General features: G+C 36.6%; 1 protein-coding gene across 1 annotated transcript in view; it reads right to left on the bottom strand.

Moving 5' to 3' along the window:
• LOC126977220 (kinesin-like protein KIF13B) overlaps window positions 1–13,916 on the bottom strand; it is a 168,623-nt gene that overhangs the window by 26,853 nt on the left and 127,854 nt on the right. Inside the window, exons 12-24 of the mRNA XM_050825933.1 lie at window positions 12,483–12,626; window positions 12,005–12,115; window positions 11,121–11,344; window positions 9,775–9,930; window positions 9,380–9,412; window positions 8,268–8,429; window positions 4,889–5,005; window positions 3,969–4,215; window positions 2,291–2,484; window positions 1,603–1,763; window positions 676–790; window positions 462–563; window positions 268–373 (exon numbers count right to left, since the gene is read on the bottom strand). Coding sequence (XP_050681890.1) covers window positions 268–373; window positions 462–563; window positions 676–790; window positions 1,603–1,763; window positions 2,291–2,484; window positions 3,969–4,215; window positions 4,889–5,005; window positions 8,268–8,429; window positions 9,380–9,412; window positions 9,775–9,930; window positions 11,121–11,344; window positions 12,005–12,115; window positions 12,483–12,626 — 1,872 coding nt within the window. The remainder of the gene's footprint in view (window positions 1–267; window positions 374–461; window positions 564–675; window positions 791–1,602; window positions 1,764–2,290; window positions 2,485–3,968; window positions 4,216–4,888; window positions 5,006–8,267; window positions 8,430–9,379; window positions 9,413–9,774; window positions 9,931–11,120; window positions 11,345–12,004; window positions 12,116–12,482; window positions 12,627–13,916) is intronic.

A 13,916-nucleotide genomic window follows, 5' to 3' on the forward strand; every position in this document is an offset into this window, starting at 1 on the left:
ACTCTGAATTTTTGGGTTGCTCAAGAATTTTGAGCGGTACTGCATTGTAAAGGGCAGAGCGTATCAATTATCATCAGCTGCACGTGCTGCTCGTCTCGTTCCTAATTGTGATAAAAATAGCAAAAAGTATTTTGTTCCACGAAATTATTCTAAGGATAGGATAGGATGTTAGCCGAATTCTTAATTTATACCTTTAATAGTTAGATATCAAGTAAAAAAAATATTAAGGTCCTTCGAGCTTAATTTAGCCGAAGTCACAGTATTAACCATTGAGATCTAGAAACAGCACAGGTATATGGTGTTCCATCCCTGGAGGAGGATTCCACGCCGCCGGCGCACCCGGGATTGGACTGCCTGCACTGGGCACGAGAACCTAAAAACAAAATTACAGTATAATATTCAATGTTCATACAATCAGTTAATGGCAGTGTTCTAAAAATTATTATCTATCTTATACTTACGGCATTCCTCTCCTCAGTGAGCGAGACCCACTGCTCCACCAGCGACTGTTCCCGCTCCATGTCGCGCTCACTCTTCAAAGACGCCGACATATTCACCAGTTTCTGAATATATATCAAAATCAGAAACATTGATTCAATATAAACAACGTTACAAACAACGTTATAAATAACAATTGATAATGGTATTATTAATAGTAATATCTATTTGTCAAACCTGTAGTTGTGCATGTAAATGTTGTCTTCGTCTCGCAAGCGCTTCGCTCCATCTCCCTCTAAGCACGGCTAGGTCCTCTTCTTGATAAGAGTCCAATGGCTTTTGCAGCCGTGATCTGTGAATGATAAATTAAGAATATGAATAATTGTGTCCTATTTTAAATATGATTTATTTTTAATGAATCATTAGTCAAGAAGATAAAACTAGAAACTTTTGTTGTCGTTTTGAAACATGTTACATGTGCATCCCCTCCCCTCCGAATAAAGGAAAAATATTATAAATAGCCAGACGATATGGATGTTGTTCATACAGAATGAATATTTAATTTATTCAAAAGGCAATTAATTAACAATAAACATACTTCTGAATAAAAGTAAGTAAGTACTTTACGTTGTCAAAAAATAACGGGTAGGAAATGTGTGTGCTGTAAAAGTTGATGCGTGAGGGATACTATATATCAAATTTCTCAACAACCTAGATTAGGATTAAAGCCTGACGAGAAATTAACTGATTCGCTAGGAAGATAGTGAAGGCGGATGCTGATGGACATCGTAAGTTGGCTCTGATAAATCGGCACACCCCAATCGTAAGTCTCGGGCACTGTTCGAAAAACCTCACTCTGTCACATGATGGATCTGCAAGGTGAATGCTAAGAAGTTAGCCTCTCATTTGAGCGTTATTCGCACGTACTAATGCTATGATCTCCTATGTTACGCCGTTCGCTGCGTCACAATGCTTACTATATAAATGTACAGTTGTGGTCTCATTCACATGTTGGCGCCGGACGCGGCATCCGAACACCGTGCAAAGCGGATCTTCTCATTTCGGACCATTGCAGCGTGAAGGTCACACAAAGTGATGAGGTTTGATAAAAGATAAGACGAGTTGTTGATTGAATCAGTTCAATCTTATAAACAGGGTACACACCTGACGGTGACGGAGCCCACTTGCACGCCGGCGATGTGCTGGCAGATGATGGGCAGCGTGCCCGAGTTGGCGGCAGGCCGCACGCGCACGGCCACGCGGCGCTGCTGGCCCTGGCGCAGCTGGTACACGCCGCCCGCCACCGCGTCGGCCCGCGGCGACACCTGCCAGAGGTGAGGCAACAACAGGTGTGTCAAGAAATGCGTTGCCGGCCTTAAATAAAGGTGGGTATGCTTTTTTATCAAACTTGTGTCCTCTTGGGTTGAATTGGACTAAATTTTGTCGGCCTCATTCAGAGACTTTGCAAAGCATAGTCTCATAATCCCATGGCCGTCTTTCTGTCAGCGTCCTGTATCTCTCGCAATAGTAAGCCGTTGAAATTTAGTAAGATAATAAAAACAAAGACGAAATCCAAAATGGTGGCCATGAAATAGATATTTCTTATTTTTTACGACGGTATTAATTCTTTAACAATGGTATGGATCCCCACGTGCTCGAGCCCTATCGGTTTATTTTACCTTATCTAAGCAATAACTTGAATCATGAACTTGTTTTCAAGATTTCATATCGTTATCATAACTACAGAGTTTCCAAAATACCGCTAGCGTTTCAAGTTACCGCGCACCTATATATTAACTATACTCATAAAATTGCTTTGTTCATTCGAATGTATATCAGTATGTGGTCGTACCTCCACAGGCGCGTACTCGCCCTGGTCATTCAGCTCGTGAATCTCGATCCACAACTCGATCTTCCGCGTGAGCTCGCTCCAGCGGTCGGCCAGCGAGCGAGCCTTGGCCAGCTGCTGTTGTTCCACTTCCCAATTTCCCACGTGCGTGAATCCTGCCGATCGGTGGCCCCAAACTTCGATCGATAGCGCTCCCTCTAATATCAGTTAATTATAAATTATTGTCAATACTAACGCTTTCAAAGGATTATTATATTTTTGAACTAATATTAATAAATAATCAATTTATTTTTTCAGAATTTTTCGTTGGGGCATCTTGCAGAACCTGTTACGAGCCGATGTTGTATCTTGTCGTGTTTATTTGCGATGGATTATATCATACACAATTTAATAGGTAAAACTAAACCGATGAACCGTTTTGGAAAATTTGATTCAATTAATCTGACTTGAAATAATTTTACGTTTTAATATAGACAAAATATTTCATTATCTATATATATGTATAATAAAAATGGTCTTTGTTTGAGGATCTTTCAAGGCAAAACCACTAATCATATCAACATGAAACTACCACCATTCGATGCGAAATTTATCTTAGATGGTTGATGGTTACTTATTTTTAAGCCATTGCATATCTTCTATCGTAGGCCTTGAGCGTGGAGACCGAATCCAAAAATTCCGTAACGAAAATAACCAAACACCCCACTTACTAGATGTATATAGATATTTCGCCACTGTTATTACAGTGGCCGTGGAACAGCGGTTATCAAGTATGCTTTTTGTGTAGTAGGTCCCAGGTTCGAGCCTGGGGTACGTCTGGATTTTTTTTATTTCTATATTTTTTTTTATCACGTTTTGTTTAATTTTTATTATTATTTACATTTCTCCGAATCCAAAATTGGACGAGATAGAGCATTTTATTCATCGCACTTTACTGAAAATAATTGGTACAAATGGTAATAAATTTTCACTTATTTTGGCTGGCGATTTCAACATCAACTTCGCTTATAAAAAATCAGAGCGGTTGACAACTTTTCTTTTCAAAATATTGATTTTGAAAATGAATGATCCACAAGAATTCACAAGAAAATATGAGACCACCATTGACGCGGTATTTTCCAGATATTTAGAAGATATCAAGTCTGAAACTTATGTTTTTTATTTCAGTTACCATAAACCTATAGTTTTAATGATAAATATTCCTGAATAACCTACATGCATTGTAAGACAATAAAATTATTTTGAACAATATTAACTTCTCATTTATTTAACAAAAGAAAAAAAATGTTTTCTTATCGGTCACCACGCTCAAAAAGTGTAACTTGAATTAATATCAAAGAAAAAAAACAAAGGGAAAAAATTACTGCATAAATAAAATAAATATATAATTATAATTGCATAAGTTGATAAAAAATGCTATGCAATAGCTTTACTGCGGCAGTCCCCGAGTGCCACGCGTCTTTTTTTATTGTATAATTTATTTCCTTTTAAAACTAGCCCAGCGAAGCAGGCGGGAACAGCTAGTTAATATATAGGAAAATTAGTTTGTATGAGCATTATAATTCGCATTCTTTGCGGTTTACTTGAAATGATATTCTTACTCATATATTGTGGCAAGCCCATGTAAATTGAAAGCGTATTGTGTTGTATGCGCCCGCTAGTTATTAGGGCTGTAACTGACCGGCACAGTGCTCAATGAACTCCTCTGTGAGAGGCACAGCGAAGTCGCGGCGGTGGTCGAACTTGAAGGTGAGCAGGTGATGGCGCGGTGAGGCGGGAGCAGTCTGCGCCGGGGGCGTGTCGGCGGCCACGTGCGGCGGCACCACCACGGTGTCGGCGCCGCCCCACACGGCGTACTGGCAGAACACGAAGTGGGACAGCGACGGCGGCAGACCCGTCGCCTGCTTGATGACCACGCGGATCGTTACCTGAACAGATCAAACCAATTGAAAAAAAAAAAATTCGACATCCAACAGGCGTTCGACCGTGTTTAGCATAAGGGTCTAATGATTAAATTAAAGAATAAACTGCCACACTCTTTATTCCTTCTTTTATCTTTGTACCTCCCAGAACACCTGTTCCAAGTCAAACAAGGTGATGCAAGATCAGAGTTATACAAAATTGAAGCCGGAGTATCCCAAGGATCAGTTCTGGGACCGATGCTATACAATATTTTCAGGTGTGACTTACCAGTAGCCGATGATATTACAGTTGCAATATACGCTGACGACATAGCATTTCTGTCCGTCGATGCGGATCCTAGGAATTAAAGTAATAAACTGCGGCGTCAATTTTCAACAACATTCTAATGTTTAATTACAGAGATGCTACAAATGCCAGTGGTTAAGCAACTGAAACGTAACCACATATTATAAGGAGGCGCGGCATTCGCCGCTCCACTCTAACGTCATAATCCCTTCAACAATTCCGCTTATGGTCTTGGTGACCGATTACAGAAACAATTAATCAAAAAGAAAAATATTTCATCACCAAAATAATTGAAAATGAGGCTGGTCTTGGGTAAAACATTAAATTCAAATATTATTGTACTTAATCTTAATTGAACAATCGGAGTGGATACAATATATTTGTAATACTCACTTGCTGCGTCCCGTGGTCGGAGCCCTCATCGTCGTCGCGCAGGTCACCCGAGCCGTCGGACGCGGCCTCACAGATACGGTCCTGCGGGAACTGTCCCGACACCCGGCTCAGCTCCACCTGCACAAATAATACTCAAAGGTTATAGTAATTCAATTCTTAACTTCACTACATAGTTTATTTATACACCTGCTTCAGCAAGCAATAGCCGTTTAGCTAGTAAATTACTAAGTTACAGGGTCCAGGGAAGGTGATATATATCACCTTCATTGTACTTTTACTCTTTATACAAATAGTGTTAGGACCCTGTAACTTAGTAATTTACTAGCTAAACGGCTATTGCTTGCAATAAATGTCAAATACAGGTTTTGTTCATAATAAAAACAGACATATTTAAAACAAACCTTTCCTTTAGGAAATAATAATATATATTAAAGATAACTAGCTAACTCAGCAAACGTTGTATTGTCAAACAAAGTAATTAAATAAAAAATTTAATAATTGAAATTTTTTGGGTATAAAAAATAGATGACAATCGATTTTCACACCTACCAAATACATATATCGTAGATATTTAAAATTTATCGTACTACAATTATTGTATTCGATTGCCATCTTGCAACCTATACGGTTTGTGGATATAACAGAATAATATAAAAATCGCGATACAAAAATAGTTCTAGATCGTAGAAGGGCGAAAATGTGAAGTTCTATGTATTTTTCAATGCTGAATAATAATAAGATTAAAATAAAAAAAAAGTCAAAAAAAATTTGGGGGGACCCTTAACATTTAGGGGGATGAAATTCAAATTCAAATTCAAATATTTTTATTCAAAATAGGATTTAAAATCACTTATTGAACGTCAAAATCTACCACCCAATCAAAAGAGACTGCCTCAGACCTGAGAAGAATGGGCGCAAGAAACTCAGCAAGCTTTTTTTTTAATATAAAATATGGATTACAATGTAATATCGTACAATAAACATTTATAATTAAAGAGCCTGAGGGTGTTCGCTTTATTCCCAGTCCGTGGTGTCATTAAGAAAATCGTTTATGCTATAATAACCTTTCCCACACAAACGTTTTTTAACAATTCTTTTAAATTTCGTAACACATTTGTTTTGTACATTTTCTGGGATCATATTGTAGAAGCATATACATCGCCCAACAAAAGACTTACTAACTCGACCCAACCGAGTAGTAGGCATAACAAGTTTATGTTTGTTCCTCGTGTTAACATTATGAATGTCACAGTTTCTAGAAAATTCCTCAATGTGCTTGCTTATGAACATACAAAACATTATCAAAAATGTATTGAGAAGCAACAGTCAAAATGTTTATTTCTTTAAATTTTTCTCTTAATGATTCTTTAGGACTCTCTTCTGCAGCACAAATAAAGTATTAATATCGGCCGCAATGCCCCACAACAATATACCATAGGACATAATACTATGAAAATAACTAAAGTATACTAATCTCGCCGTATCTATGTCAGTTAACCGTCTAATTTTCTTAACCGCATATGCTGCAGAACTAAGCGTTTTCGCCAATCCTTCAATATGGGGGCCCCACTGCAATTTGGAATCAAGAGTAATGCCAAGAAATATAGCAGATTCCACTGGTTTTACCACCTCTCCATTTAATAAAATATTCGCATCTACATTTTTGACATTTGGCGCGGTGAATTTAATATATTTGGTTTTATGATTATTTAACTATAAGTTATTGGCGCTAAACCAGTACACGATGTCAGATAGAGCATTGTTTACTTCGTCATGTTCAATACAGCTATTAAAAACTAGTGCTAGATATGGTGCTATGACGTCAATAACCGAACTTATTATTTTTACAGATATGCCCCATATATCAGCAGTTTTTTTCATTTCTAAGGATCTGAAAGTTTTAATTATTTCTGCTGGGCTAACAACACTGAATTTGAAATTTTGTTTACATTCCTTAACATTTTCCAAAAGAAGTGACTCGGCAACACTGGTGGAGGAGACAAGGGTGCTTGAGATGGAAACTGGAATGTCAGAAAAAAATTTCTCAAAAGCAGAAGCTACTTCCTGCTCAGAGTGGATTTTTGTATTATTTATTATTAGATTATATTCAGAGTTGCAGTCTTTCGCTCTTCCAGATTCCCAGTTAATAACTTTCCAAGTCATTTTTATTTTATTTGAAGCATTTTTAATTATTTCTCTAATATGCATTGACTTAGCAATAGTACATACTTCATTAAATAATTTTGAATATTTTTTCACATATACAAGGAAAGATACATCATGATTACATGATGATCTCTCACTATATAGTTCATATAGTGAGAGATTGTCTTTCTGCTCCTATGAATACCAGCTGTTGCCCAGTTGTTAAATGACAAGAGACCACCCGAGTTGACCGAGAGTTGATTGAGCTGAAATTCAAATACAAGTTTGAGAGTTTTTCTGAAACATTGCCTCTATATTTCTCCATTCGCCTATTGTTTACCGGAACAAACATAAACTTTTTAGTTGAAGTACATTTGTTTCCTTCAATATTAAAAGAGGCTAATTGACCAAAGTGGTCTGAGGTCAGTTTACTAATTATTTATTAAGAAATAGGTTTATAATTAGTAAAAATATTATCAATACAGCTTTTAGAGGTGCTGGTTACTCTAGTAGGTTCTAAGAAAATATTTGATAAATTATATGATTTAAACAAAGATTTGAATCTAATACTTGTGGTGGATTTTTCTAATAAGTTAATATTAAAGTCACCACAAATCATAATATATTTCTTAGATTCTGATAATTTTGATAGAACCTCCTCCAATACACTCTCAAATAACTCATATAATGCATCGGGGGGTCTGTATATGCTTACAACAATGGCACACTCAAGCTCTGCACAGGCTATTTCAATGGTACGTTCAACAGAGAGGCCCACAATATCTATACGGTCTTTGAATTTAAGTGATTTACTTATAAGTATAAGAGAGCCGCCACGTGTTGCCTTTTCTCTGCTAAACACACTTGCCACCCGATGACCACTGGAGTAAAAAATGAGCTCATATTTTCTAAGCCAGTGTTCAGTAAGACACAAGATATCAATATTTTCATGGTTCATTAATAACTCCAGTTCCAGTTATTTACCTAACAATCCTTGCATATTTTGGTGCATCAAATCATGCGTGAAAAGTAGATGTTGTTCAATTCTCAGACCTACCCAATATGCACTCAAAATTTTACGAGAATCGGTCAAGCCGTTTCGGAAGAATTTAACTATATTAAATAAATATTTAACATTAAATCAAAAAATAAATTTTATAATAAATAAATTTAAATTTTTTGATAAGCGAAAATAACTGATATTTCGAAAGTGCTGGAACTGTTATTGGGATACCTGCAGTCGACCAGCGACCTCTCCCTGCTGGCTGATGATTGGTGTATGGTAGTCCAGGGTCACGTCATGGAACAGCGCCTCCAGGAACACATTGGCCACGCCAATCAGGTTATGATTCTCCTGTGACTCATAGAACGGGTCCAGCGCCGAGTCCTCCTGTTCCTGTGCATCATGTAATATCATAAATATATTTTTCCAGCGGTAGGTACTTTTGAAAGAATTTAAATGCATGTCATCGTTTCCATAGAAGATTGATAAAAATTACATTTTATTTACTGAACCTGTTTCTTTTGCCAGTTTAACATATAAATTAAGTTGAATTAACAACGTGTACATCCTTAAAAAAAGTATTTTATTGAAATATTTAATACAAATATAAACATTGATAGTAGAAAATACTAATTGACAAAGATAAATATCGATTTGGCAAAGAGCAACCATTCACAAACACACGAGAAAAAGTGCCTATTACAGTCGAAATTAAAATAAAACTGTATTCCGAATAACGTATCGCTATTTTATACAAGTACAAATTACGAAACACCATTAAAGGATAGCAATTTTATAATTCATGCAACTAATATTGCACACCACAACCGACAAGAGATAATATATTCTCGTGTATGTGATCCATCAAATAAATAGTGAGTGAGGTGGTGTTTTTGCCAGAAATCTTAAGAAGAGCAATGTGATATAAGGCCTGGCTCTTAGCCGATGCTTATTTATACAAAGTACGTGCGCATGTAAGTATATTTTAATTCCTAAAGATGGATCGCAAATAAATAAATTTATATTTCTGCCATAGTTTATTGACCATACGGCATTGTATCGAGATTACGTTCGTAAATGGCAGGATTATTCAACTCTACAGTGGTGGCTGCATATTATGTAGAATCTATTTAAGAATTGAGTATCATTCATAAACTTTGTCATAAATTAAAATTTTATACTTCTCGAAGTGTGCAAACGACTTACAAACAAAGAATTAATATTGTTTATCACTAATACTTAGACATTTTACTCTTATTTAGAAAATGGCTAAGAGAAGAGAGAAAGAGATGTAAGTTGAGGGATGAAAAAAGTCTACAACATCAATAATATCTACAACGCACCGTTGGGCTTTCCACATCTATTGGAGCTGCGTCCTGTAATTATATATGGTGTTTTATTCAACTATAAATAGAAACCCAAATATTCATTGAAGTCTATACGAGTATCTTAATCTTTCTGTCTACGTTTTCGTTCTACCCGCATTTTGTATTGAACATTCGATAACAATTATATTCACATCTGGCCATCACAAGTGGTATTGTTGGATAAAATTAATTATTATTATTATAAAAATGTATGCCTGGGAATTTCCAATAATAAAAATCTGCATAATTATAAATAGATCCATATGTAGCAGGAACTTGGAACTTATATGTGTATTGTTATGAGCCGGCACATATACTAGCGTTCTATAGAGCGCAAGTCTCGTTTATAAGATACGGAGGTGTCTGTATACCAGCAGCGTGACGTCACCGGGGGCCCGGTGCCGCCACTCGTCGTACATCTCGCGCATGTCCACCAGCTTGTTCTCCAGCTTCTCCATGGACCACACCTGGGCGCCGCGCGTCCCTCGCTTCACCATAATGGCCGGCTCCGACACGAACGCACCGCGCTATAAACATTATAAAGAAGACCCACATCACATTAAACTGACTCGCCCCCGACTTCGTTAGTTACATTTTTAGCCGACTTCAAAAAAGGAGGAGGTTCTCAATTCTTCGGTATGTATTTTTATGTTTGTTACCTCAAAACTTTGGGCAGGTTGAACTGATTTTGATAATTCTTTTTTTTATTGAAAACTAGCTGGTCCCAATTGTGGTCCCGTGTTTTTTCAAAAATAATAATAATCGTTTCAAGAATTAGATTAATTAATTAGATTGTATAAAAATACGCAATTAATTTGCTTTGGAATGGTGTTTTTGAAGTCGGTTATTTTTTATTATCTAATAATATTAGGTCTTTTCAACATACAAAGAATAACTACGGACTAAATGGTCTCCGTAGTCTCATTCACTCGCCTCGCTGCGGTTACTCTTTTTTTTTGGTTCCGTAGATTTATTTCGCCGTCATTCGTTATATGTATACTCGGCCGATATAAGAAATAAAAATGTAACGTTTTGCACATTTTAACAGCAAATTGTTGCGTTTTTGCAAAGTTTACTTATTTCTTACTATCTTACGGTCAAACACAACCAATTTTGATGAAATTTATCATCAGAAGGCTACGTTTATTTCCGAAATTTGAAGAGTTCCGTATAGAGGGTTGTTGTATCGTCTTTCAAACGTGTTTCAAAAGTAGTGGGGTCTAGTTTTTTATAATAATAACAAAAGTTTAGTATTTTACTTAAATTTAGTTATACTTGCAATAAGCTAAGGCAATACTGAATCATATTAAAATTTATACATGGACCTTTATGTTACTTATTCGTTGTAAAATATTACAAACGTTATTTTGATATATTCAAAATAATTGTTAAAAACGTTTGTATGGTAAACGTTACTATAACATAAATAACTTTCTTTATGATACCACAGATTGGGAATGGAGCGACCGCCCTCAGGCTGTAAAATAATAAGTTTAATAATTGTACAATTTTACGTTGTAAACATATTTTTTTGATGAAAAAAAAAGCCCGCTGACTTAATGTGCCCATTCTTCTCAGTTTTTTTTTTTACTTTCAATAAGTGATGTCACAATCTATTTTGAATAAAGACATTTGAATTTGATAGATACTATTATGTAAAAACACCACGCGCATTTATTCATCCACGCACATCCGCCAAGTTATTAGTCCTGTATACCTTCCTGTTGGGGCTCAGGTTCTGCGGCGGTATCTGCAGCGTGACACTGAAGCCGGTGTGCCGCCGCATCTCCTCGGCCAGGAAGTTGGCCTCCTGAACGAGCGCGTTGGCCCGCAGTATGTCGGCCTTCAGCCGCCCGATGGATCGCTTGAACGTGTCGTCTCGCTCGGCCGCCCACCGCTCCACGCGCGCCGCGGTTGTCGGCGTACACGCTGACATTTTACCTAAGAGTGTACGTTTTAAATTAACATTTACATAAACATTGGCAAATCTTATAAAATAATGATAAATACGCATAAACTCTGAAATTTGAAGGCCAACAAGATTCTATTAATAGATCATAAAGGTTACTCACTCAAACGACAATAATAATAATTGCTCAATAATCAAAATATTAATATATTTTTGAAGTTATACTTCTTTAGGTGCGTTATGAAAAAATTGATGAGAGTGAAATATTAAGATGCGCGCGCATCACTGTGAAGTTGGTTCCTAATATATTCTGACGTTTCATCATTCGTTTTTTTTTTTTTTTTGGTTTATTCGTCCATTATTAGTACAGGCAAAGGGTTCAAGCCCATCCAGCTGTATTCATTATTTAATAATTAATAGTCAAAGCGATTTTTGCAAGATTTTTACAAAATTGTTCTTTCTAAAAAGGTAGAATAGCACTAGGAATACATAATTTTAATGATTTTTGCTTCGTTAGGCTAAAAAAGTATTACTTCTTGCGTGAATACATAAGTACACACTTTTTTGAATTCAGGAGAGAATATCAATTTAATAATAAGTTATAAGAGTTACTTGTCATTAATTTGTGATGAAAACTGATTGTTAAATTTAATTTTAAAAGTTATTTATTTAAAATACGTCAAAGTAATTACCTAATTTGAGCGGATCGTAGGAATAAGGGGGATAGGGCGTGGAGGGCGATAAGATGTTACGTAGTTGTTGAAACTGGCGTTCGTATTCCTGTCGTTGTTTCTCCAATGCCACTGCAAATTAACACGTACATGTTTACTAATTAATTAAACTATTAACCAAAAAGTTATTAATTACACAAAACATGAATTTGATTTATATAAAGTAATATTGCCTTTTTATATTGCTATTTCTTTGCTGATTGATGACAAGTGCAATTATTGCTAACTTACGTTAGGGTTACCAACACTTGTTAAATAATATTTTTTTAAAGAATCATCAAATATAAAAAATTCAACTATTTATCTTTTCGAAATTCTTATCTTTTTAAAGGTCTGAAGACCTGAACTGCAAACTCTAAAAGGAAACTTCCTCAATCTATTGTGCATTTGGAACCGAAAGTACCAAATAAATAAGAGACCGGTATTTAAATTGGCTCACCCTGCTTGTCCTCCTCGTGCTGTCGCTCCAGCCTAGAGATGGCGGTCTGGATGGGGTCGTTGGAGAGTTCGTTCAACATGATCTCGTCGCGAGCGAAGTTGTAGTCAATCGGCTGCGCTGGCGTCTGCGGCTCGGACGTCGCGGCTGTTTCCATAACATTTTTTTATGACAATAAGGGACTAGCGAGCAAGAAGGTTCAGCTGATGATAATTGATACTTCCTGCCCATTACAGTGCAGTGCCGCTCAGGATTCTTGCAAAAACCCAGAAATTTTAAACGGCACTACAATTACGCTCGTCACCGTTAGACATAAGTGGTTGTCGCAATTGCCCAGTAATTTCAATAGCTACGGCGCCCTTGAGACCCAAAACTCAATAATGCTTACACATAACTGCTTCACTTGTACTACCCATAATCGAGCATCCGGCATCCTGTGCAAAGGAGCATCCCATCGGGAAATATCCTTAATCGCCTCTTACGACATCTTTAGGTCTGCGACTGCCTTATAATATTTATGCCCCGGGGAAGCACAAGCCAACTTACCCTCGTTTACACATAATGTTGACTGCATTGTTACGGCTTACTTAATAGTCACGACTTATTCTCCTTGATTTGGGCATTTAATATAAGAGCATTGTTGGAAATATGGTCGTGGACTAACTGAAACATTTAATGAATATGATACTATTTAATCGTTACGCAGACTGTAGGGTCGAGTGTTGAGTACATACGGAAACAGCTTCTGTTAGATGGGCCTACTTATCACATAATATAGTATTTCAAACAAAAAGCATTATTAGTATTTGAAGGATAAGGATCTAGGAGAGCCTACGTATTTAAGCACTGTAATATTTCTACGCCTATATTTGTGATTGTTTGGTGTTAGCTCTATCGAATATGCTGAAGCGCCATCATCGCTATTTGAAACCGGTGGCACTAGGCATCACCATTCGCGTGACGAATGTGTAAACGCTGTATATAAGTCTACTTGAGGTTGCAAGAACCGTCGTAACAAAAGAAGTGGGTGATAAAGCATTATTTTCTTTCATAGTTTTTCATATTACGACTACTAAACAACTTCAGTCGTATCATACAGTCCACATTAATATGGTCTTTATTGTACACTAGCTGACCCGGCAAACGTTGTTTTGCCATATAAAGTATAATTCACGCGATAGTTTTATAAGTAATAAAATATTGCCTATATTATAGCCTGTACATCATTTTGTTCTATCGTCAATAGTTTTTGCAGCGCACGCAAAAATAGGTTTTCGATTTTACACCTTGTGTTACAAAATAGCAGTTTTATTACGGATCCCTAATTTTGAAAAGGCCTATAGCCTTCCTCGATAAATGGACTACCCAACACTGAAATAATCATTCAAATCGGACCAGTAGTACCAGAGATTAGCGCGTTCAAACAAACAAACAAAC

Source organism: Leptidea sinapis, chromosome 44 (genome assembly GCF_905404315.1).
Source record: "Leptidea sinapis chromosome 44, ilLepSina1.1, whole genome shotgun sequence".
Classification (NCBI taxonomy): Eukaryota; Metazoa; Arthropoda; class Insecta; order Lepidoptera; family Pieridae; genus Leptidea; species Leptidea sinapis.